Source organism: Blastomyces gilchristii (genome assembly GCF_000003855.2).
Source record: "Blastomyces gilchristii SLH14081 genomic scaffold supercont1.11, whole genome shotgun sequence".
In the NCBI taxonomy this organism is placed as follows: domain Eukaryota; kingdom Fungi; phylum Ascomycota; class Eurotiomycetes; order Onygenales; family Ajellomycetaceae; genus Blastomyces; species Blastomyces gilchristii.
In genome coordinates, this window is record NW_003101672.1 from 1,499,983 (window position 1) to 1,524,496 (window position 24,514).

The following is a 24,514-nucleotide window of genomic DNA, read 5'->3' on the forward strand; positions in this document are numbered from 1 at the left end:
TACTCCAGATTCACCCATTCATGTCACCCTCGTTTTAAATCATTTCGCGTATCTATTATCATGTATAAGGCATAGTTAGCAGCCGAACGCTTTAACATCAGATTGATAAACCTTAACTGGAGACGTTTCTCCCCTATTGTATACGGCCAAAGACTGAGGATTGGCGCCTAGATTTCGGGTAGCAAAGCCGACAAAGAAAATTATAGGCCCAAGTCTGCACCGCAACTGATATTAAAAGTTACTTTATGGGTGTTTTAACATAAAAGTCCAGATATGTCAAGAGTCACTATCCCGCGGGTCCCTTATGAAGACGATAAGGAGTTGAGCTGAGGTGTTTTGATTAGTGGGCCGGATTAACTAGGCGGCCCGACGCAGCGCCAAGCCCCGCGATGGAAAGTTTCAATGCATTTTTTCGCCCAGTATCAAGAGCTACCAAAAAAAAAAAAAACACGCCTTCAAAACCCAACATCAAGAGTAAATCCGTACCAGAGCCGGAAGTTGGCTGCCAATCATGAAGCGGAAGCTAGACGCCAACAATGTCCCTTCACCGGAAGATAGTGCGGGGAAGAATAATACGGCCCATAGTTTCGAGAACTTGAACCTCGATCCCAGACTCCTCCAAGCCCTGACGCAACAGAAATTCACAAAACCAACGCTGATTCAGGCGGAGGCAATTCCACTAGCTTTAGATGGGAAAGATGTTTTAGGTATGCAATTATTAACCCCTCTTATCCCAAAAGTCTTCAGTTCTAACTTTCCCGCAGCTCGCGCAAAGACCGGATCTGGAAAAACAGCTGCTTACCTCCTGCCCATCTTGCAGTCGATTCTTCAGAAAAAGACGGTACGCTTCCTCACCGTGGTGCTGATATTAAGGCATGGGACTTACAATATAGTTAGAATGACCCTACACACAAGGCGATTTCAACTTTGATCCTAGTTCCAACGAGAGAATTGGCGGAACAAGTTCACAAGACAGTTACCTCATTCTCTGCCTTTGCTGGCAAAGACATACGCTCCACAAATCTTACCCAAAAGGTTTCCGATGCCGTGCAACGCTCAATTCTTGCCGACCTCCCCGATATCGTCATCTCAACTCCCGCTCGGGCGGTTGTGAATATCAACAGCTCTGCGCTCACTCTTCAGCACCTAACACATCTAGTCATTGACGAGGCGGATCTCGTCCTCTCGTACGGTTATGAAGAAGACATGCAGAGTCTCGCCAACGCTGTACCCCGTGGTGTTCAGGCCTTTTTAATGAGTGCAACTTTTACGTCGGAAGTGGATGCGCTGAAAGGTTTATTCTGCAGGAACCCCGTTGTTTTGAAACTGGAAGAGAAGGAGGATGAAGGGGCTGGAATAAGCCAATTTGTTGTCAGGTAGGTTTCTGGTTGACACGGCTTTTATGCAGAAAGGCCATTTTTTAACATTTTCGTTAGGTGTGCGGAAGATGAGAAGTTCCTCTTGACGTATGTTATATTCAAATTACAACTTGTCAAGGGGAAATGTATCATATTCGTTGGTGACGTGGACCGTTGTTACCGATTGAAACTGTTTCTCGAACAGTTTGGTATCAGGAGCTGCGTGCTTAATTCCGAGTTACCTGTGAATTCGCGTATCCATGTGGTTCAAGAATTCAACAAGGGCGTGTACGACATCATAATAGCGGCCGACGACCAGGAAGTTCTAGGAGAACTACCTAAAAAACCTAGGAAACCATCCCGGAAGTCAGATCAAAGCTCCAAGGATCCAGAGCAGGAGAATGATGACGGCAGTGGCGTCAAGACAACAAATAATTACCTCCAAGACTCCAGCGAAGACGAAACCAAAGCACGTCCAAGCAAGCGTCCCAAAAAATCCGCCAAGGAAAAGGACTACGGTATTTCCCGCGGCATTGACTTCCAAGACGTGGCCTGCGTTCTCAATTTCGACCTCCCCACCAACTCTAAATCCTACACACATCGCATTGGCCGCACAGGTCGTGCAGGCAAGACAGGCATGGCCCTCTCCTTTGTCGTCCCATCGGACCAATTCGGCAAACACAAACCCACGAGCTTTTCTTCCGCCAAGCACGACGAGGCAGTGCTAGGCAAAATTATCAAGCGTCAGGGCAAGCTCGGTCGGGAGGTGAAACCTTATCACTTCGAAATGAAACAGGTCGACGCATTCCGATACCGTATGTCCGACGCGCTCCGTGCTGTTACTCGTGTCGCCGTACAGGAAGCACGTGCGCGCGAGATCCGCCAGGAGCTTGTCAAAAGTGAGAAGCTGAAGCGCCATTTCGAGGAGAATCCCGAGGAGTTGAGGCAGTTGCGACATGATGGGGAGCTACGGGCAGCTCGTGTGCAGGCGCATTTGAAACACGTACCTGATTACCTGATGCCGACGAAGGGGAAAGGGGGTCTTAGTAGCGGTCCAGCTGGCGACGTTGGGTTTGTTGGTTTTAGGAAGACGCATGAAAATCGAATTCGGAAGGCGAGGGAGAGGAATAGGGGTAGGGGCAGACCAGCGAAGGCTGGCAGGGGTGGGAAGAAAGTTGATCCTCTGAAGAGTTTCAATTCTGGTGGGAAGTAGTTATTGGATTTCTTATTCTTGTTTAATTGGTGCATCTGGGGATATTAGGCACATGCACGTTTATCTTGACATTTATCTCACATGTGCAGGGGAGGGGGGCTTTATAGTTGAAAGACTATACGAAAACTGTATAGTAGCTGCAGTGGCCTGGCCGCAGTTTCTTGAGTGGTATACGAACAAAAATAGGAAAAAATTGCAAAAGTTTGATACAGAAATGCTCTACGAATATGTTGTGATTCAAATAACGGACCAAGTATGTGGACCCCGGGTTGTAGCTGCCCGCCACATCGCCCTTGTAGCATTCTTCACTTCACCACATCCCCACACACCCTTATCCTAAGCTCGTCTTCGCTCTCCAAGCCGAGAGAAACCTCCAACCACCTCCCACCACCGTCCCTCCTAATCGTCTGCACCTGCTTCTTCACCTCAACCGCCCGCTCAATGAGGTTCCGGTATCCATCTCTCTCCCGGATCAGCGCCTTCTTGTCCTCAATTCCAGCAGCTCCAAGCGATGATGAGTCATAACGCCCACTCTCAATCTCCCTCAGCAGGGTTTTATCCCTTTCGTGGATGAGATACGAGTCTTCGACATCAGACACATCGGGAAACCACCCAGGCCCAAGACCCAACCATTCAAGGTTCCTCCAAGCTCCATTCCACTCCGGCCCGGCCGCGGCATGGAAATTTCCTTCCAAATCGATCCCATTCCAGCTCAGAGCTGGGAGCCAGTCACTGCAGCCTTCTAGGTCCAGCCATTTGAGACAATAAGTTGTTTTGGAAAGTCTGCGTAAGATTCCAGCGGCCTCGACCCAGTTGTTTTCGAATGCGGAGTATATATCTGTCCCGCCGTAGGGCAGGGAGAGGGAGCTGAGTTTCGGATGCTTCATGCTCGCTGTGAGGGAGTTTGGGGTTACGGTTGGGGTTGGCCAGTGGGCGAGAGACAAATGGGTTATCGTAGAAAGGTGTGGGAGGAGGTTTAAAAGGGAGTGCCAGCTGGCTTCGCGGGGGATGGGGTTGGCGAGGGATAGGAATTTGAGGTTGGAAAACCGCTGTTGGAGTGGTTGGGTTGGAGCTAGAGGAATAGCGGCCGAAGAGAATTCTCTGTCCGTTTCTTCTTCCCAGGACGGGAGGGTCGAGCCCTCAATTTTTTTCCCGTGGGAGTGTGATTCGGCCCTATCCACCCCCTTGATTTCTCGCGCCAGGTGTTTGAAAGTCATCCAGCGGCCCAGGCAGGAGGCTAGATCCAGACGAGTAATATCTGAGTAAGTTTCGGTGATACCATCGTCTGAACTGTCCAGGAACAAGGGTTTTAACCCTTGCATCCCCACCTCCATCGAGGCATGGTCTGTAAATGTAGAGATATAACTCAGAAGCAGCTGCTTCGTTGGGCTGGGAAGTTCAGATAAAAAGACGCCATCGTACAGAAGATGCGAGTCCCAGTTGACTGCCATGGACTTCAAAACCATATGCTGCAAGCTACCCTTAGCTGGGAATTGTATGCCCGGTAAACGCTCTAGCCGAACATTTCTCTCCTGCGCATCATCGCGAGTAAATCTGCGTCTTCTCTCAGAATCCGGTCCATTATCATTTGGTGCTAGCCAACTCAAAGGTGCAGCGGGGCCAGGCGTTCTCCGAACCCCCCGCTCGCCGACAACACGGGTGCTAGGACGCGGACGCGGGGGAGGGGTTTCGGGCAGGCCTAGTAGATTCCTTATCGAGGGATGAACTGATCTGGGCGCCACCCGCGACAGACTCGCATTGACCTCATCACGTCTCGACACTTGTGTACGACGGAGGTGATGGATGAGGTCATTTACCGACCGCCCATCTCTAGTCGCCGATCCACTACTACTCTGATTCTTTGAACCCGTAAACGAGGTCAGGGATGGATGGACGGTAGAACTCGGCTTGGGGCTCGTTGGTTTATGGTGTTTCTTGGGCATAAGCGGCTGTTGGCTGCACTGGCGGGCGTTTGTGATGGATGCAAAGGAGTGTGGTGGGGTGGACAGGAGAGAAATCAAAATCCCGCAGAACGCCACAGACAACAAGGCAACGCTAAGATTAACTATATCGATGACAAACGCCCACTAAAAAATAATGATGAAGATGTCGTAATCAGATATTATTGGCTTGATAATAGAACGAAGGATGGATGGCGTTGGCTGTCCTCTTTGCGGGAGCAACATGATCCAGGGTATGATTATAGGTAAATTGTTGACAATGAGGTCTAAGGGTATGGTTACAGCAATATCAAAACATAGTATACACAAATCTTAGGTATCTCGAATCCACGATCCGTCATCCATTTTCCCCTCAACTTTCGGCCCTTCACGAAGCCAAGTTTCGACTCTGCTCTCCTTTGGGTCCTCGTCGGGCAGCCCTCTCGATTTTCGAACGGCGAGAACCAACTCTCGAATCCTCCTTGTACACTCAATGCGCAACTCAACAGCTTCCTTTCCGTACTTGAGCTCATCATTCAAGACTCCAAGAGACAGGTCTTTTTGACCCTCTTCCGCCTTTGCCTTTATCCGCCGCCACCGCCTTCTTAAATCGCCAAACTGCTCCTCCAGGTCAGCTGGATCGCCAAAGGTTATACTTATATTTTTGTTGACGCGGGGTATGAATCGTGGGAACCCGCGATCCTCGTGCATGACCTGGTCGGTGCCTTCAATCCACATAGGGACGACATCGGGACACTCGGACGCCTCCAGAATCAGCCGCGACACCCCCCATTTAAAATATCGCATCGTCTTGTTAGGCGCTTGATGCACTTTTCCCTCCGGGAAGATGTGAATCCACGAAAAACTATTACAAGCGTATGCCGAAGGCGCGATATGCGAATCTTCGCCTGTGGTAGTATATGCGGTAGCCACTTCTGAAAAAGGGTCAACGCAAACGTTCTGTAGACTCCAATGCTGCCGACTAGCAGGTGCCATATGTGGTTCAGGAGAAAATGGTCCGCGCGACAGAAGGCGGATTGCTTGTGTCATGGTAGGTTGGAAGAGGCCTCCGTACGGAGAATGGAGAATACGATGTGTAGGCATGACTTGACCTAGGGTGAAAAATGCAGAAAAAGCTCTGTAGATAACCTACTGTAAGCCGCTAAACATCACTTCATACAGTTGTCAAGCTGGCACAGGCAGATATTGAGCATTGTCATTCCTCTCCCTTACCTGTTGCTGTAGCATATATCATGGCTTCCAAAAGCCCATCTGCGATTGAACGACTTGAATGCACGTTTGTTTAATAACGGAATCGTTCCCCACATCAAAGGGTCATCCATTCTGTTAAAATAAATTAAGGGTAGTCGTCAATCAGCCCAGAGAACACTTTCTATTTCGCAGGGACTAGAAGCAGCTAACCATAGCCATTTCTACGTACGTACACGCTTATATGATTTGATACTGCCTCAAGCCTACTATATCAGCCCCAGGAACTAAAATCTTTAACTTTGTGAAGCGCAGTAGTTCTGCAATGGTTATTTCCATCCATACCAGTAATCAAGCCTCGGGTACGCGAGCCTGGATCCGCGCGAGACTCCAGGAGTTTTATAAACTTCTCGTGCCCGTGAACTTCCGTGTTACTCGCGGCGTAGAGGAATGCCCGGCATGCTGCTACGACCGTATACATGGTCGCAGTTGAGCAGCCCCTCCAGAAGCTGGAGGGTTGTTCCAGGGTGCCATGGCTGAGGTGCATGAGGGCAATGTAATCACAATTCTTCCATTAAGAACATGTGCATTGGTATAGGCAATATATATACAAGAAAGAAATGGGCAGAAGATTGTGCTAGGCGCTAAACAACAATGCGTTGTTTTTGTCAAAGGAAAGGAGGACGACGATCTACTACTCCGTACTGTGAGGATCATCAAAAAATAAAGTTCGATGGAAATGCCCGAAAAGGAAAATGCACGGACCACATATAATAATCTCCGCAGGAAACATCGAACATCGAACATCCAACTCCTTCACTTGCGCTGTCGAAGAAACTTCTAACATCAGCAGATAACAAGTGTCGTGTTTCTCATTGCACATTGAAGATGTTCAAACCAACCTCTCCCGTCATGGGAGGTCTCCTCTGGTACGATAAATCCTGGCAGTCCCACCGCACCCACTTGACCTCATCCGCCGCCCAGCGCCTCCATCATCCCGCTCACTTGACTCCTGAACGAAACAGAGCTAACTCAATCGCGTCTTCTATCCAAACAGGAAAATCCCTTGGCGCCTCTCTGCTCCGCAAAAAGCTCGTCAACGTAAACGGCTACGTGCCGTCGATAAGGTTGTCGACACTGTGAGCGGCGCATTGGAACGCAAGGGCATGACCAGCAAGGCTGTCACTCGGTGGTTTGATGAGATGCCGCGCGAGGAGGAGATGCTGCCCAAGGACAAATATACGATTTTCGATCGGAAGGAGAAGAAATATCGGAAGGGGATACATAGTACGTTCCATGCAACATTGAGACGATCGATTGATTGCTTTGCGCCCTTGTGTAGTTATCCTATGTGGATACAGAGAGCGAAAGCAAAATGATTCTACTTTCATGGCCTTTTTCACTCTTTTAACGGGCCAGACCGGTTATTTTATTTTATTTTATTTTCATTTATTTTTACAATCCGGGTTGCTAACCAATTACTCACCGGATTATAGAACTTCCCAAATGGACCCGAGTCAGCCAACGAGTCAATCCTCCCGGTTTCTAAGTGCCCCCTTCCGATTCCATACCCATATCTCCATACTTCTTCTCTCGATGTACATGTACATTATGATATCCACAAGGATCACGTTTTGGGCTGCTTACTATCAGTATAAGCCCGTACCCAGGGTAGCTTCTATTATGCTCCCAGCCCGACTTGGTAACGAAAGAGCGAAAGCGGCATTGATTTATAAGGAAAGAAATTCGATGTATTATAGGTTTTAGATGGTGTCCCCTTTCTTGATGTTCTTGTACCATTTCTTTCAGTCCCCTTGCAGAAGCGGCGAGTTCACGTTTGCAGTATCTAGGAGTTATCGGGCAATATCATATTATTACAGTCCTGTTTGTTTACTTTATTTATTCATTTAGCAAATCTAAAACTAAAAACTACAGCCCGTCATATATCATTTGCGAGAGTCCTACAGGTGATGGGGTTGAAGAGAACCGAAGATCAAGGAGATCGAACGAATGATATTAGAATGCATTTTACAGATAGCGGAAAAGAAAGCATTGATTTCAGCGTCCGCAACACTTTTCCAATAACGACGAGGAAGACGATTAACTGCTGCTGCAACCCTTACCCACCTACCCAAGTGCCTCCATATTAGCACCGGACTCCTGACCACCATCCAGCGCAAATGAGCGCCCCATTGACGACTGTCTGTGTGCCGATTCTCTAGTAAAAAACCTACCAGCAGATCGCGATATGGACACAAAACTACTATTCCCTGGAGTGTCTAATGCTAACCCCGCAATTGTTGGCCTCCTGGGACCCTCACTATGCTGACATCGGCGACGGCGTGGAATAGAACCGCTCCCAGACCTTACTTGTCTCATTTCGCGGGCGGCTAGTTGCTCTTCCCTTTGTTTTCCCTTCAAAGGCGCGTTCTGGCCTTGATTCCGTCCTCTCTTCATCACTTTGCGACATGGTCTAGTGGCTTTTCTCGCCACCTCTTTCATTCTCTGGCGATTAGCTCCCCCTTCACGAACTAGTTTGCGTGGCCGGTACGCTCGACAAACGTTCTGCCAGTCATCTAACTTTTCCCACCAGCCACACATTCCTTCGTAGTATACTTCTAATTCCTTATCCAACCGTTCATATCCCTGCGGGGGCTTTCGAAGGATCCAACTCGCTGGGTCAATAGCTGCGTCAGGAGGATCGTCGGCTGAGCCATCAAACAATTCAACGGCTTTCAGGAATTCCTGTATCCCTAATGATTTTCTAGCTCCGTTAATTGCCAGTCGCCATGAATCTATTCGGGGGGCGTGCAATTTCACACGCTTTTTCACAGGGTATTTCCGCTTAACAGCGTCCTTTTCGGGCTCAGGTAAAGAGCGATTGAACCTAGGATCCCCATGTGTCCGTCGCTCTATAGGTGAAACTCTCGAAACAGGGTCCAGAACAATCCACGTTGCTCTGTTCAGCCAGTGGTTAGCGAGTAACAGAAAATGAAATGGTTTGCGGCCAGGCTCAACTTCATTTGAGAGCCATTCGAGGCGACGATCCAGGTCGTAGATCAATTCCACTTCATAATCGCTCAATCTAGGCCGTGGATTTGCCCACGATCCGTTCTTTGCGTTCTGGTGGGGTTTTGAGAGTTGGAATGAGACAGCTTTGTTCTCCGTGGGATGAAGTGGTTGTTGCAGGGAAATGTCCTCTTTCTCGTTCGGTAATAATGATTGCCGCTGGACATGTTTAGTGTTGTACTTACACGAATGTCTCATTGTGTTGTCTTGGTTTATATTCTGGGTAAGTGGTGATCGGTCTACATCCAGGATGCCATCTACAGGTGTTATGTCGAGCGATGCGTCAGAGATGTTAGATGTATGGACTCTTGGAGCTCTACGTTGTATGCGAGGAGCGAGCACGTGCAGCTTTGAGGGTCCAGGGTTGCTGATGCTAGCTGCGGATGCCCCAGAGCCGTGGTTATGCGCTGGGATATTGTTATAATGCTCCGAAAACTCAGAATGATGGGCGGAAGAACTCATAGCCTTCAGGATTCCGGATAGTGGACTTCCAGGTCGCCCAACCAGGCCATGGAGGGAATGAGGGCTTTGCTCAAAAGTATGGATTTGCATTTTTGCGGCCCATGCTTTGTACTTCCAACTGAGAGATTTGTCCGTTTTTACCACGGCTTGAGGGCCACCGACATTGATTTGTCCTTCGTCAGTCGGAATAACTCTTCGGAGGTGAGGCTCATATAGTTTTGAAGAAAGTGTCGAATGAACTGCATCCCCTTGAAAGCCTTCTGAAACTGTCTTCCTGCGAGCTTCGGGAGCGTACCTCATATCAACGGTACCCAAATTTTGGGGAAGACTCGATAGAGAGGGGCATCGCCTCAATCCGCAATGTGGGAAGTCAGGTTTCGGTATTTGTTGATTCAGCGCAGCTGGGAGCGAAATAACCATTCCTTGCCGGAGACGTACCGCACCCCGAGAGCTTGGAGACGGATAGGGGCCCCTCTTCGCAGAAGTTCGACTTAGACTATTATACAACATTGACGGGATTATACCGTCACTATAGCCATCAAGGGATAACGGTAACCTGCTCCGTAGTGGGCGATTTCTAGACTTTATAACCTGTGCCGAAGTTTTCATCGAATGTCGTAACCCTGGCTTTCGCTTCATGTTCCCGTCCGATGGGCGTGTTGTTTGATTCCTAGCATGCGCTTTCGATATTAAATCTGCTTTCTCATGTTCATAACTTTTCAACCAGCGAGGAAGCCAGCGAATCACTTTTTGGTCCTCGAAATGCTGCTCCATCGCAGCACCTTTTGGATCCCACCACACCCAGTTATAATCAGCATGAGACGACCTCCACGCTACCGATCGACGAAATTTCCTAAATTTCTCTTTTCTCCAAGCCTTCTTTCTCTCGTATTTATCCAAAGGCACCCAACCATGCCAGGTTTTCGCATATCGAGTGGATTTAGGATTACCATCCAAGATCCTGTGGCTAGTGAAGTGGCGGAGAAATGCACCAAATTTCCAAAAATAAACAGTAAGTACGAAAATACAAACAGTAGCAATCATGATCCACAATAAGGTTTTCCAGCGAAAGAAGCTTGTTACCGGTACGGCTTCTCCTGGAGGGCCATTAGCCGGGCGAGGTGGTAGGACGTGCGTCTGCCTCGTCTGTAAGGGTATTTTATGAATAGGTGCCATATTTTTGTTGTAATTGGATCAATCAGACGCATTCCCTTGAAGCCGTACCCTTGATTTACTTCGAATTTGCGGAATATCCGGACCGAACTAGTAGATATTTTCTAGGTGAGGGGTGCAGGATCGCAGTTAGAGTAACGGACACCTTATTCTTGACACGCCGAGATATGAAAAGTCCTCCCTGGCAGGCTTGGACAGTCGGTGCGAAAGTGTAATAGGCGTGTTGAGTTGTTCCTGGTGCGATTTCATGGGATACTTACGAGGTGGCTAGAATGTTGCGAGCGTTCCAGCGGAGTTCCAAAAGTCAACGACAACACTGAGAGCAACCCCAGGGCCAAGACTTAAAATGGCAAAGATAAATCGTAACGATAGTTTCTTAATCCATTAGTTAGAAGGACAGCCACAACGAACCATAAGCTGTATGGGCTTCAAGGTATTCGATGGACATATGGCAGCGCATGCGGAGCAGTTAGGCCACCATGATAGCTGACAAGATAAACAGAGCGCAAGAAGACTGGATGCACCAATATGATATGCTATGAATGAATGAATGAATAAAAGTAAACGATCGATTGACCGACTGCCATATCGCACACTGAAGCGAAGGTGAACATGTTGATATATCAACCGGTGACATCAGATCAGAGAAAGAGCCTCCCGCCGAAGCCTGGAAGCTCTTCCCCTTCCACGCCAACAATAACAGAGACATCGTGGATTGTTCAACAGAAACAATGCAGCAGATTTCGTCCCCTGCCATTCCTGGGGAGGAAGCGAAGTTTCTTGTGCTTTGGCCGCCTCCAAGAGCGCATGTTATGAGTTAACTGCAGGGGTGGTGATTTCCAGGAAGGGTCCTACAATTCAACAAGCTACGCCCAGGTCAATGAGGTATCTGATTTCCTTCGTAGATTCAGCTGTTGAATATAGAAGACCCCTTCCAAACTTTGCACAATGTAGCCGTGTGATGGACGGGTACCTTCTGGGTATTGGCTGTGAGGCCCCATTGCCTATGCCTCCAGGCACCGAGGGGGACTGGTAGCCAATTGCAGCAAATCGTTCATAATGTGTCTTTTGCCTTTCCTCGCCTCAGATGGTGATTTAATAACTATTTCAAGCCCATCAATAGTTAATAACTATCCTCTGTACGGCAGCATATAGTGATATTTGAGTCAAATGCTAGAAGGGAACCAACTTATGCCGAAGGTTTTTCCGGGCCGAATAACATATCAAACCACCTTTTTTTTGTTTCTTTTTGTGTGATCGACAGATCCTTTCAATCCATTTATTGATCAATTATCAACAAAGTGCAATTCTGCAGTCAAATTGATTTCCATATCCATGGCTTCTGAAAATAGCACATGAACGGGCTGACCTGTCGCTCTTTGTACTGTTGGCCTGCCTTATGAGCTTCACACCCAGGTATCTTCACCTGTGAACAGCCACCACACCAAGCACACCAACTGTGTTCTTGACACTGCATTACATGGTTCCAATTTGGATGCTTTACATATGCATATTCCGCCACTCTTTGTCATTGCCAAAATCTTTGAATGAAACAATCACCAGGACAGGAGTTGTAATTGGACCCAGATAGAGAGAGAAAAGTAGATTACTTCCAGACACAGTGGCCAACAGGTGTTTGTCGTACCTAATGTAGGTTGCTGACTCCTACCGTGGTCTTGCTGTCTAAATTACGCAGTCATCTACTCTTGCTCATATCCTAAATCGTGAAAAGCTTGCCGTCTCCATAGGGGTTGAAGACATGCAAGCCAAGTCTTACGGCAGAATCCAATGCTAGTTCTGTGATGCCTTCTCCATATCTGGGATTGTATAGACCGTTTCCTCCTTTTTTTGAGTATCACCCCATGCAAGTGGGCTTTGAACTCCATGAGTTGCAGAATTTGTGTGATGCGTCTGGAACCCTTTCTAGGTGTCTTCAGTCACTGCCCTTTCTGATACCGCGTGCCCGTGAGCAGGACTAGACAAAAATCCAATAATAAAGGCCCATCTCAGATATTCCTTTGAATTAAATGGAAGGACATCTTTTCATCCTTGAGATCTCATGGGTTTCATGCATTCAATCACCTGGAGTCAAAAAAATCTCGACCCTGAAACGTGTTCTTCACCATTTGAAACTAGTTTATCATGTTTTAAATTGTTTTTCTAGCTGTGACGAGATTCTAAAAATGGGTTTTCACAGGCTCAAGGCATTATGAAGCTTCCAGTTTCATGTTTCTCAATACCGGTCATTCCCAGCACATCTATGGCCATTTTATGATGGATGAAACAATATGGGATAGGAAATATTGCTGGGATCTACCAAAGGGAGATGCGAGCTGGCACAGTCAAGCTCTACTGAGACCACCATCAGCCAGCAGACTCAATGAATAGATACCACGAACTTGTTTCACGTACCCAAAGAGCACTATTTTTCAAAATTGAACCAAATCAAATCCCCAGTGCCTAAGGGATATAAAAGACCTAATGTCTCTTCACTTGACAAATATTTGATAGTTTCAACATCACGAATCATATCTTATTTGACCTTTATTCAAGTTGAAATTGAATACCTGCCTGAATTAACTGATTTCATCAACTTCTTCCATCACAGTAAAGATCAGCAACACCCTACTCAGACATGAGTGAACCATTGCAAGCAAGTCCTCCTACAGGGTCCTCCTTGGAAATCAAGCCGAAATTCGTCATCAAGCCCGCTAGGCGAATCAAACCGAATGTTCCCGTGGAGTGGCCCATCTTGATTAGTCTTAATACTCGTGATGCTACGGGTTTCCAGGACAAGCGAGTTACACGTATTGAAACAACTCTGCACATTCAGAGAGCAGACCAGGAGAACACATCTATGCCTGAACAGTTTACGTCAAACACTTTCAGAGTCTTAGATGGGCTTCCCACCTACCATTGGGTGCTTTTCAGGAATGTCCTATTTGGAGCTCTGGGGAATTTCAAAGTAGGTGCAGTTGCGCACTTTACATTTGCAGACAACAGCCAGGTTTCACGGCGCACTGTCCTCAGTAACTTTGTTGCGGTGGAAGTAACTAATCAAGAGATTCCTCAATATTGTGAGTGTTCAGCTACTTGTTTTATTTATAGCCCTTATTTATGCGTTCGCCTATTATATCTATGGAATAATTCGCGTGAGAATAGAAGTGGTGAGCTAACCTCTTTTACCAGGGGTCGAACACGTGGACAATGTCCTTGCTTTCGACGCCCTCGAACATAAGTATAGGGGTATAGGAATGACTGATGTGGAATATGAGCACGCCTGGCGAAGAAGAGAGCTGCTTGATGAAACGTCAAGGGATGGGGTTGAATCCAACGGGATTGAGGTCACTCACTGAGTGCCATCTAATAATGGGACGTCAAGCAGGACTGGGAGATGAGAATATAGTTGGGGACGAAGTTGACGGCGAAGGTGCGGCTCGAGACCATCGATCATTCAAATGGTGCTGGGCATCGAACCACTTAATATCGGCGGGAAACGGGTGTAGAGAGACATTTCGGTCTTCTTGAATTTCGGGGTTTGATTTTTGATTTTTGTTTCAACGATTTTTTAACGCTCATTAGGATATCTCCATCCAGAAGGAGATTAGTAGGACTAGTTAGCTTGTTATCAGATGTTCTACACATTTTGCTTCTCTTTAAAAATGTTCTCTTTTCAACTCTCTTCTTCCGCACCTCATCTGTTGTGCTGAAATGCCATCAATGCTTACAACAGTACAGCTAGGCTTTGGATGCACTCTTTATTTCAAAAGGACTTTATCACTCCATGGACACTACATTGTTGTCTTTTGAGCAATTTAACCTGAAAAGAATTATGTATGCAGTTCAGAATGATTACAGCAATAACTTGATTCAGAGGCTGGCTTTCTATCATTCCTGTAAATCTGTGAAGTGGATTCAAATGCATCAGGAGGACTTTATTCTTCTCATAGTTGGTTGAAAGAGTGGGAAGTTCTCACTTTCTACAATCAAAGAGATGAATTCAGACAAAACTAATAGTCAAAGTTGATTTACACTTTCTCCTATATTTTTTCTCTTCAGAAGAACAAAGAATATCTCCCTTTCTAGATTTAAGTTAATCAGGAGTAATGATGGATGTTACTGCTACATCAAAGAAAGAAAAGAAATTACACTGTCACCGCAGGGCATACACCAGTATAGTGCATAAGATATATATATATATCAGCAAGGGGTAAGATTTGCGAATACATAGTTAACCGATAACAGAGGAGAGCATGGCACGAAACTTTTACTTTCACTTCACTCAAAGGATTGATCATGTCTTCTCAAGGTGCCATGTTACAGTATACTGGAGTTTCACATCCGTGGCTTCTCAGAACCAATCTCGGAATAAACTGATCTGGTGAAAGAATCTGATTAATTTTCTATGAAAACCAACCAACCAAATGTGGGAAAATTCCACACTCTGTTATCATCTTCCAATTTCAAAGGTTCCACAGATGTCTATTTAGTTTCTTTTTATGTTTGGGGAAAACTTTCTGATTGTTTCTTTCATGAAAGAACTAGTCGCACAAGATCCTTTAATTGGTAGAGCTGGTGTGTGAACAAGGACGGATGCGGTAGTGTGGCTGCTATCATGACCTCGTTGTCTAGATTCTGCAGGCACGTTGGCATACATTGCCGTCTCAAGGAGAGAGGGCTTTAACAGCAGTCCCTCAATCTCTTAGTTAAATATACATACAGAGTACTAGTTCTGGTATTTCCCTTTGCATGCGTTTCAGAGCAGCATGGGCCGCCACCATTCCTGTTGTTTTTCATGTAGTGCAACTGGATCATGCCTGCGGTCCACTGCGCAGGGCTCGCCAATCATTCAACAAGAGCGCCATGTTGGATATTTCCTTAGTTTCAAGCCGGGGTATAGCTTTTCGTCCTCACAGTCTCGTGGGTCTGATACCGCCAACGACTGGATCTGGAATCACAAAATATACCATGGCACATATCCATCAGCTGTTGAAGCTCATTTGTCATAGTATCAAAATTATTTGCACCCTGTAACATTTGAGGGAACTTGTTGACATACATACAATACATGGCTTTCTCCACGGCCAATTAATGATGGGAGAGTAACGACGTTTTTGCATGTGAAGACTTCTCACAGTGCACGGAGTAGAGATGGATGGTTCGCTGGGATTCTGGGAACCATCGTCATTGTTGTTGAGTTGGCTGGACATTTTGGATAATCGTACGGATGGTGAGGCTTAGCGTTCCTTGGCAGAGTGCGGCTGAAAATCACCTGACAGCGGGAAGCGACCATGGATCGTGGAACTCCATGGAACGCACGAAGAATGTTCCCTTCAAGGTTCAGGCCGACGGGGTTAGATCTAGCCGTTTGATTTTGATGTCTCATTGAGTCATCCCACCCCTTAGTTACAAGAATGAATTGACAATATTTCTATATTCATAATATTGATAGAAGGAATCTCAATAACATATCTCAATCATGCTTAGAACTGCTTGAGCTATTCACTTATCTGACAACTGCTTAATATCTGCAGTGAAATGTGAATTAGAATAACAAAATTCTGTATATAGAATTGATAAGTTCTCAATATTCTTTCTTCTGTTGATCTTCAGTTCTTCACTCTTTTTGAGAATAAGGTCTTTCAGTAGATTGAAATCTCTAAGTAACAAAATCACAGAAGAAAATCCAAAGACATTCATGATCAAAACAGTTTCAGAATCTTCTACAACTCAGCAGTACAGGCTCCAACAGCTGAGTCACCCAAACATTCAGAATTGTCATTATGAATGTCTAATCAAAGATCTGTGCTGTATTTGCACTTCAAAAGTTCTCTGACTGCTGCAAAGATACATATACAAGATCTATAATTGAAGCTGAGTTATCCATCACCTCTATCTAGTTGTCTCTTTTGCTTTTTCTTTCTTCTGTTTCCCCCCTTTTTTGATGTTTTCTTCGACATTGTAGCGAGATCGCGACTCCTCTTTGTCTCAAGTTTCATTCTCCTTTTTCACCTTCTCATGCTGATATGCTGCCAAGATTACTAACTAATTATTCCACGAGAGTTATAAGACCATTTTTTATACAGGCAGCTATCAAGATTTGAGCTTATATTTTCGTATGTTTATGTTCGAGTTTTTAATATTTTATTCATGTGAACCGAATGGCTTGATGGATAAAATCTCATTTTTGAGACCTGTTATGCACTCGCCCTTCACAGATGAAGTCCATCTAGGTATGAAGTTGCATGACATATACTAAGCAAAAGCGGCGAGTTAGTCAGGTCTCGTCCATGTGATTTCAGAAACTGGCGGTAAGCCTGCAACCCGGGGTTGTTGTGACCAGGATGGTGCCGTAGCGAATGGGAGGTCACCAAAGACGCCATGTTATTTTCTAGAAGGACGCTAGAAGGCAGAGATGTGCTCCACTTTGGGCTGAACAGGTGGTGGGTTGCAGGCACGGTGGCGACGAATGCCAAGAAGAAGAATAAGCCGCTCTTGAGGCTCTGCCACCAGTTTCCCATCCGTATTGTTCATCACAATCCCGGCTCCCCAGCCAGATCCGCGGCCTGTGCCTGCCTTGTATCACCTGATATGGAGATAGAGCCACCAATCCTGGGGATGTCATTGGCCGTTTCGGCAGCAATAAATATTGGCGATGAATCTCTGCCGTTGTTGCTAAATTTGCTATCCCCAAAGTCATCCATATTTCCTGACCCGGATCCCGATGCCGAAATGATACGGCAGTTTTCACATACACAGTTCATTTTATGCCGTCTTGATCCGATGACTCTTCATATAGCGCGCTACCTACTAACTTAACGCGCCGAGAGTAACAATGGGCTAGTTAACAGACCGCAGAAAAATGGGAACAGGGCAAACTTGAGCTTGGTTTCGGATAACCCATACAGCGAAACAGCTGCGATTTATAGGCAACCTAGGCAGGATGCAAAAAGCCTGGCATGCACCAGCAAACTGGCCAGAAACGGACGAGCTGGGGATGTGGGATTGGAGCTTCCATGCATTGGTGCCCATAGACGGCTGAATTAGGCCCAGAATCACAAGCCAAACTGCTCCTATCTCACACCCCTCTGATCCCCGCCCCGTTCTGGAGGCATTTTCGGCCCAGTTGGCCATCCGCCCCACCCCTATCAGCCCCCAGATTGCAAGACAGTTTGCTGCACCCCAAAACATACCAGTGACTTGGCTCGACTAAGGGGTGAATAGCTTGCGAAATACATCGTCACCGGTTCGAAGTTTGCTGATTTGTTCAAAGTCACAAGCGACAGAATTTTGAAGTTCGGAAGATGGCTCTGTCGGCGCGATGATTCACTGGTTCCAGGAGACAGGGTGTGCCAACGCATGGGAGTTCTGGGAACAGTAACTAGCGGGAAGCCAGTGACTGACCAAATACTATGTAATAATGAAAAGGTAGGGTAGGTGAAAACGGTGTGATCGAGCATCGACAGTCCGCACCACCTAACTCCCTGCCACTGAAATGGGACGAATTATTCCCAGCCTACGCAGCGTAGGTTGACGATCCCGGGTGCAGGAGAGCGACCAACCAGCCGACCGACCGCATCATTTCAATCACTTTGCGCCTCAAAAATAATTAGACTGGAGTGGTATCTATCTTCTTCTCCGGAACTGCACAAAATGCTCCACTTGGTCCTGGTAACAGACCAATCCACATCCCCCGCCGAGGAACTAATTTTGGGTGGATGTGATGGTGCACATCATCTCAGAATAATATGTATGGGCTTGCAGATAAGGTCTCAGGCGGAATCGAAATCAAAATGAAGATAAATACCTCGCTTCCCCCAGCGAATCTACCTTTTTTTTTTTTCTTTAACCTCTCGCTTTTTATGCGTCATTCGAGTCTCATACAGTCCTTCTTGATATTACAATAGTAAAGTCACCTTCGTCGTCCGTTGATCGAGACAAAACACATCCTCATTCTCAAATAATTACATCAGAGCAATAGAATTGGCACTGGTGTCCCTATCTTTCCGCACTATCAAACGTATTCCGTCCTGTTACCGGGTCGTATATCACCAGTACAAACATACCCAATAACCGACGCAGTGCGTCCTTGTCTCTCCCTTGCTTCCTGATCTCGAGACTTGGTTCTGAGATTCTACGAACATTGTCGCAAAACACGTCCGATCCCGCATTCGATAACCAGCATAAGAAAGATAACTGTAGAATTGCTGTCTTGATATCTTAACCAGGCCTATCGAGCGGAAAGAGCCTTCTCGACGAAAGCTCGCTACTAATCCGCAATTGAATTTGCGTTGATACCAATCGACACCAATCGACCCTGTCCTTCGACAGGCAAAATCCAATCGAATCGACAAACCTTTTGTCTTTTCCCCTTATTCGTTTCAAAGAAAACTTAACGAATGTGGAAGAAAACGCACGAGAAACCCATCACAACCACACACACAACCTCAGAAACAACCCCCGAGATGCCCGAAATGAAAATGACGACGACCACTACCACAACAACGTCAACCCGCCGCTTCTTCCGCTACCGCTCCAAATCCCCCCGTCCAACCCCAATCGACACCTCCACCACCTCCACCACCGCCGCCAAAGCCAACAATATCGACACCCCCTCTTCCTCTTCCTCCACCTCAACCCCCAGCACCAGCGCCCCGCTCACCTACCTCACCCACTCGAGCCACCGCACAACCTCCCCCGCACCCCTCGTCACCAGCCCAACAGCCACAACCGCAAGTCCAAGCCCAAGCCCTAGAGCCAGAACCCCGCCAACACCACTTCGCGCCATGCGCAAACGCCACTCGAACCCGCACGGCCATCCCAAGCGCAAGATTAGCGGGGGCAGCAGCCTGAGTGAAAACAGGCGGCTGTCCGGGACGGTGAACCACTGCGGGCGCCATGCGAATGACTGGCTGTTTGGCGGGTTTAGTGTGCGGGAGAGTGTGGGTCGGTTGTGGAATGGGAGTGGTGAGGGGAGTGAGGCGGAGGAGGGAGGGGAGGGGGGAAGGGGGACGGGGAGGGGGAGGGTTTGATTCTTTGTTTTGTGTTCCTTTTTTGTTTCTTGTCTTTTTGCTTCTTTCAACGTGTTTTTATTGACACTTTTTCTTTTTCTTTTTCTTTTGGTGTGATATTCAGGAGATTTGAGGTGGAGAGGATGAGGCTTTTCATGATCCCTTTATGGTGGATTTCTTTTGTTGTTTTGTTCCAAGTTTTATATCGAGGGGTCAGGACGTCGAAAATGCACCAGAAAAGCGATCCCGACCCGACACACAACTCGTAGACGAGCCCCGATTATACGGTATGTTTAAAATATTCCCTCCTATTAATTCTTCTCTATTTATATAAATACGAGGCTAACATACCTTGTCTCTTAGTTCTTATCACTCATTCATACACACACAAGTAACTAATATTCCACGATGATGATATACCGAAGTATCCATCCAGTCGCTACCTACCATCCAGCTAGCTACATACCATACACAACACCGTATTAATGCCCCTATTCACAATTGCCACATAGGCACACACAAATATATTTACGAACTTTACGAAATGACGGCCAGAAATGAACTGCATGCATAGGGCTTTTATCAGGGCATTATATACCCCATTTCTGTTACATGTGATACATCAATCCTCATGTTGTAAATTTTTGATTGCTGTTCTCGAGTGATTTGCTTGTTTTATACATTTCTTTTATTTCTTTTATTATATTTTCCCCTCTTGTTAATGCTATTTTGGATATCTGCCTTTGTATTCATTTTTTTTAATATCTATCGTATATCAATTCTGCTGCCCATCAGTATCTCACTGCTCGATATATCCCTAATATGATTTAACGGAAGAGAGTATGGTGAAAGAATCCTCACAGAAGGGGTTTATACGTCTGAACACACATGCTATGGGTATAAAAATATATTATGACCTCGCAGCCTGGTTTAAGTATATAGAGACATTTGATGTGCATGTTCAATTTGCGGAAACTTGCCGCTCAATATAAGGAAGAAAAAAAAAAAAAAGGGCAATATTCGTGTAGAGATAATGGTTATAATGGTTAATAAGAGGGGGCGCCAAACAAGGAAGGCAAGTATAGAAATCGAGCAAGAGCGCGGACAATAGCGCACTCTTCGCCAGTCATTCAAACTGAAAACAGGAGATGGTGGAACGAAACGAAACGAAATGGGTGGAAGAAGGCCGGGGAATGGGGGTAAGTGCGCCATATTAAAAACATAAGGACGAATCCACGAATCCTTCAGAAGAAAATAAGAAGTAAAAATAAATCATCATATGCCCCATGCCTTATCCATACTCATTCCAAAATCGCTACCAACGCCGCTCTGTAATCGCCGCTGGTCTCCCCCTTCACTCTATCCACGAGCTCTTTGTGATATACATTCTTATACTTAGTTTTAACCTGCTGCATCCGGTTTCTATCCCAGTGGATCCGCACGAGTCGCTCAATGAGATGAACATCCTTGGTGCCCCAGCCCTTCATGGCGGCCTCAATGCCCTCGACATCCCGCTTGATCGGGTCCGTGGCGCTCTGTAGGATCGCAAGGAGTGCCGCCTTCATGTGGCCGGAGAACTTGCTCTCGACTTTTGTCTCGAGCACGGTTTTGTACTGCACGTCGTACTGCTGTTTGATCTGGCGTAGTTGGCTGTATGAGTGGCCTGTGAAGATGCGGGTGGCGACGGCGGCGTCGGGGATCAGCGTGCTCATGGCATGGTAGAGGTCCTTGACGGCGAGATTGATTTCGCTGGGGCCGATTGGCGCATTCTCTGGAGGCCGTGATGCGGTCAAGATGATGTTGAAGAGCGCCTTGATGTCGCCGGATAGATCGTCGCTGACATCTTTTTCGAGGGATCTGCCCTTGAATTCTACCATGTAAGCCTGTTTGATCGCGTTGATATCAGCGTTGGATCGGCCGAGCAGGACGTCGTTGAGCATCGCTTCATCTGTGCCGGCGCCCTTGAGAGCTTTCCTGAGCGCGTATACATCCTGCTTGAGCGGCCCGTGAACCAGCGCGACAAGGACATTTTCGAAGTTGCCAGAGGTCTCGGAGATGATATCCTTTTTCAGGTCACGTCCGAGGCGCTTCGCGAAGGTATCTTTTAGCCTCTCGATAGCCAGGGGGTCCGCTTTGCAGAGAATCTTGATGAGAACTTTCTGATTGGTTCCAAACCCTTTCATGGCAGCTCGGAGGGCATCGGCATCGTCAGCGAGGTCATTTGGGGCCATCTGGCCAGGAGTGTAACCTATCGATGGGCGTTCCATCGCGATTCCTGGCGCAAAATTTGGCTGCATCGGGGGGTTCTGGACGGGGGGTGGTGCGCCGTATCCCGGAGCACCTGGTTGTGGTGCATTATACCCCGCGGGTGGAGCTTGTGGTGGGTATCCATACGGTGGTTGTTGATATTGGTAGTGGCCCTGCGGCTGTTGATACTGCTGGGGATAAGGTTGAGGCGGATATTGGCCATATTGGGGTGGATATTGACCCGGTGGAGGGTACTGGCCAGGCGGGGGATATTGTTGCCCTTGTTGCGGCGCATATGGGCTCTGGGGAGGGTAGCCGTACGGAGGGTATTGTCCTGGCTGTGGAGGGAAGCCCTGGGGAGGAGGGGCACCATATTGCTGTGGTGGATATTGTCCAGGTTGCGCGGGAGGAGGGTGGCCAGCTGAGGACAGGTAAGCATCACAATCAAGGCTAGTTAACTTATTATTATGAGCTTGGGGGAACACATACAGCCAGGAGGTGCATTAGGATCAGCCATTTTTGCTTTTGAAAACTCGCAGTCCGTGGGTAGTAGGACGTGAATTCGAGATCTCTGGTACCTGTCACAGCAATTCCCTTTTGCTGAAATGAAATAGCGGGAAGCGAGAGCAAAGCGTGCCTACGCTAAGAAAATGAGCGAATATGGAAGAATATGGAGCGGGGGAGATGTTTGCATTTGTTTAAATGTTCGCGTCGTGGCTGGCGGAGGGAGTGGATCGATAAGATGGGGCTGATTTCCCCGTCCCACAGTTTAACTACAGAAGTAAATAATATACAAATCTTCTCATCCGTCCCTTCGCAAGGACCTGACCACGGATAAGTTTCTGGGCTTGGAGCCTGTGGCCCGGATCTGCCTTAACCAAGGGAAAAAGTCCCTGACATCATCAGCGATGCCCCTCATATGATTGTGGCGGGGCAGACTGGCCGAATAGGAGCCGAAACAACAAAACCCGGCTCTCTCATAATACCATTTCAAGACGGACGCATAAGGCTGCCTCACTGGCCTCGTCTTTGTGCTGTCTGGCCGCTGATATCAGAATGAGTTCGCTTTCCCCCCGTTATTATTCTTGCTAGTGTGGATAGTTTCTTGGAAGATTGTGGCGGTGCTCTCCCATCGCGGCTGTGGAATTTTCTATCCGTTTGCTGCGCTAGATCAAGCCATGATTGGCTAAATCGTGCGAAGTGAGTGTCCATAGATACGATGAATGAAGCCAAGTATTCCACATCCCACAATAATAAATGGGTTATCCCTGCTGCACAAAAGGTGGCTTGATGTCAAAACGGGTGGCTGTGGGCGAGGTACGGATAGAGCCAGAGGAGATTCTAATATCCCACCCAGTCCAGTCCGGAGACAGCCTCAGGTTTCAACACGGATCCAGACCAAGGGAGGGGAAAGGAACAGACAAGAGTGTGTTTGGATTCTACCTATCCTATGACCTTAAAACATAGTAGGGGGTAGTGATCAGCGGCGAATATGGATATAGTAGCATAAACAACAAATAGTATGCCAACACAACAACGGTAACAATGGCATGGAACCTTGGCTTGCATCCGTTATCGTTTTAAGCTTAAATTTTGTTTTCGTACCCGACACAAAGATAGTACACGCACACCAACGGCCCCCAAATAACAAAGCCAGAACACTCGCATCTTTGGAAGAACTAGAAATGCTCTCCCCCTACCTACCCCATATCACAACTTGGCCGCTCCATGCCGCCACCACCTATTTTCAAAACTGCTAGGCTATGAACGCGCCAACAAAACACGCCGGGTATCAGAGAAAACATCTCTCCCCCGTCCTTTATAAATCTTTCTTGGAAGCTCCTTTCTTCCCAGCCAACGCCGCACGAACAAACTGCTCTTTAACCTCTCCCCACCCTTGCTTCAAAACCCAAATCGGTAAAAACACCCACAGAATGTTGAAAAACACAAGATAAAGCCACAGGTACATCGGATCGCTGGTGTCCAGCGCATGGCTCCCGGAAAGCCATTCGGGTGCAAAGGTCATAAATCCACCATACAACTCCGCAACAGCCAGGCCAATCGCCACAAACCACATCCTGAACCGGTATTTTGCTGCTTGAACTGTCGCATCCGCATCCGCCGCCACCGCCGACGACGACAACGAAGCAGAGGAGGACTTATAAAGCGTATAGCAAACATACACCGCCGCCGGCCCGCCCAGCAGCACGGTAAGCAACTCCAGCGCAACCACACCCAGATCAGCGCCTAGCCAGCGGCTATCTGCTTTCCCATACTCCTGCCACAGACGCGCGGTGGCGCCCGTGCCATACGCGGCTCCATACAGGCGATGCGGCTGGTCAAGGAAGTGTGGGCCCGGGATATGTTGGGCCGTGACGGCGGGGATTTCCGTAGAGATGAAGAAGCAGTTGTATAGGAAGGAACCTTCGATTATGAGATGGGTGAGAGCGTCGTAGGCGTGCCAGAAGAAGAGGAGGCGGTCTGTCTTAGGCCGCCTGGAGGGGATGAGGAGGAGGGTTAGGAGGGAGGCGAGGGGGAGGAGGGAGAGGGCGGCGGCGAGGGAGAGGGCGGTAGGGAGGTCTAGGAGGAAGGCTTGTTTGTTATTGGGTGTGGCGGAGGACATTTTTGCGGGCCGTGGTGGATGGATGCGCGTCTTTGAAATTATTAGGTTTGCTACGTTCGGATATATCAGGACCTGCTGTAGTTGCAGTAGACGTGGCAGACCTGGCAGCGGATGGGATTGGTGGTTTATAAGTTATATCAACTGCCAAAGTCCGTCATGTTATACTGCTAGAGATAGACTGTGTGTAAACAAAACTGACAGGCATTGAA

At 47.4% G+C, this 24,514-nt stretch overlaps 10 protein-coding genes across 12 annotated transcripts; 4 read left to right on the plus strand and 6 right to left on the minus strand.

Annotated features, from left to right (window-relative positions):
• The first annotated feature begins 434 nt into the window (after positions 1 to 434).
• Positions 435 to 2,859, plus strand: BDBG_05644 (ATP-dependent RNA helicase DBP9). The gene is made up of 4 exons (XM_002624090.2): positions 435 to 707; positions 765 to 841; positions 898 to 1,376; positions 1,437 to 2,859. The coding sequence occupies exons 1-4, from the start codon at positions 512 to 514 to the stop codon at positions 2,569 to 2,571; spliced, it is 1,887 nt and encodes a 628-aa protein (XP_002624136.1). The 5' UTR covers positions 435 to 511; the 3' UTR covers positions 2,572 to 2,859.
• A 17-nt stretch (positions 2,860 to 2,876) lies between these two features.
• BDBG_05645 (uncharacterized protein) lies at positions 2,877 to 4,514 on the minus strand (the record flags this gene model as incomplete). Its single annotated transcript, XM_002624091.1, has 1 exon — positions 2,877 to 4,514. One exon carries the CDS (start codon positions 4,512 to 4,514, stop codon positions 2,877 to 2,879), a length of 1,638 nt encoding a protein of 545 aa, XP_002624137.1.
• Positions 4,515 to 4,844: 330 nt separating this feature from the next.
• On the minus strand, positions 4,845 to 6,267 carry BDBG_05646 (tafazzin; the record flags this gene model as incomplete). Its single annotated transcript, XM_002624092.2, has 4 exons — positions 4,845 to 5,649; positions 5,745 to 5,855; positions 5,957 to 5,975; positions 6,066 to 6,267. The coding sequence occupies 4 exons, from the start codon at positions 6,265 to 6,267 to the stop codon at positions 4,845 to 4,847; spliced, it is 1,137 nt and encodes a 378-aa protein (XP_002624138.1).
• A 259-nt stretch (positions 6,268 to 6,526) lies between these two features.
• On the plus strand, positions 6,527 to 10,004 carry BDBG_05647 (mitochondrial 54S ribosomal protein YmL31). Its single transcript, XM_002624093.2, has 3 exons — positions 6,527 to 6,649; positions 6,778 to 7,007; positions 7,217 to 10,004. The coding sequence occupies exons 1-3, from the start codon at positions 6,609 to 6,611 to the stop codon at positions 7,267 to 7,269; spliced, it is 324 nt and encodes a 107-aa protein (XP_002624139.1). The 5' UTR covers positions 6,527 to 6,608; the 3' UTR covers positions 7,270 to 10,004.
• Positions 7,558 to 11,546, minus strand: BDBG_05648. Of its 2 annotated transcripts, XM_031722253.1 has the most exons (2): positions 10,685 to 11,546; positions 7,605 to 10,528 (listed from the first exon to the last, which is right to left on the minus strand). In XM_031722253.1, exon 2 carries the CDS (start codon positions 10,425 to 10,427, stop codon positions 7,848 to 7,850), a length of 2,580 nt encoding a protein of 859 aa, XP_031579088.1. In that variant the 5' UTR covers positions 10,428 to 10,528; positions 10,685 to 11,546; the 3' UTR covers positions 7,605 to 7,847. The 2 variants fall into 2 exon arrangements, with proteins under 2 accessions (XP_002624140.2, XP_031579088.1); XM_002624094.2 differs by having other exon boundaries at positions 7,558 to 11,546.
• Positions 11,547 to 11,692: 146 nt separating this feature from the next.
• BDBG_05649 lies at positions 11,693 to 14,502 on the plus strand (the record flags this gene model as incomplete). 2 transcript variants are annotated; one of them, XM_031722254.1, is made up of 3 exons in its annotated part: positions 11,694 to 12,074; positions 12,157 to 13,501; positions 13,614 to 13,780. In XM_031722254.1, the coding sequence occupies exons 2-3, from the start codon at positions 13,060 to 13,062 to the stop codon at positions 13,778 to 13,780; spliced, it is 609 nt and encodes a 202-aa protein (XP_031579089.1). In that variant the 5' UTR covers positions 11,694 to 12,074; positions 12,157 to 13,059. The 2 variants fall into 2 exon arrangements, with proteins under 2 accessions (XP_002624141.1, XP_031579089.1); XM_002624095.2 differs by having other exon boundaries at positions 11,693 to 13,501; positions 13,614 to 14,502.
• A 2,415-nt stretch (positions 14,503 to 16,917) lies between these two features.
• BDBG_05652 (uncharacterized protein) lies at positions 16,918 to 21,054 on the plus strand. The gene is made up of 2 exons (XM_002624098.2): positions 16,918 to 19,722; positions 19,799 to 21,054. The coding sequence occupies exon 1, from the start codon at positions 18,824 to 18,826 to the stop codon at positions 19,454 to 19,456; it is 633 nt and encodes a 210-aa protein (XP_002624144.1). The 5' UTR covers positions 16,918 to 18,823; the 3' UTR covers positions 19,457 to 19,722; positions 19,799 to 21,054.
• BDBG_05651 (uncharacterized protein) lies at positions 16,958 to 17,234 on the minus strand (the record flags this gene model as incomplete). The annotated part of the gene is made up of 1 exon (XM_031722255.1): positions 16,958 to 17,234. The coding sequence occupies exon 1, from the start codon at positions 17,186 to 17,188 to the stop codon at positions 16,958 to 16,960; it is 231 nt and encodes a 76-aa protein (XP_031579090.1). The 5' UTR covers positions 17,189 to 17,234.
• On the minus strand, positions 20,143 to 22,979 carry BDBG_05653 (annexin). Its single transcript, XM_002624099.2, has 2 exons — positions 22,172 to 22,979; positions 20,143 to 22,103 (listed from the first exon to the last, which is right to left on the minus strand). Exons 1-2 carry the CDS (start codon positions 22,197 to 22,199, stop codon positions 20,737 to 20,739), a joined length of 1,395 nt encoding a protein of 464 aa, XP_002624145.1. The 5' UTR covers positions 22,200 to 22,979; the 3' UTR covers positions 20,143 to 20,736.
• A 14-nt stretch (positions 22,980 to 22,993) lies between these two features.
• On the minus strand, positions 22,994 to 24,484 carry BDBG_05654 (EBDP3 protein). The gene has a single exon (XM_002624100.2). The coding sequence runs from the start codon at positions 24,303 to 24,305 to the stop codon at positions 23,502 to 23,504; it is 804 nt and encodes a 267-aa protein (XP_002624146.1). The 5' UTR covers positions 24,306 to 24,484; the 3' UTR covers positions 22,994 to 23,501.
• Between the last annotated feature and the right edge of the window lie 30 nt (positions 24,485 to 24,514).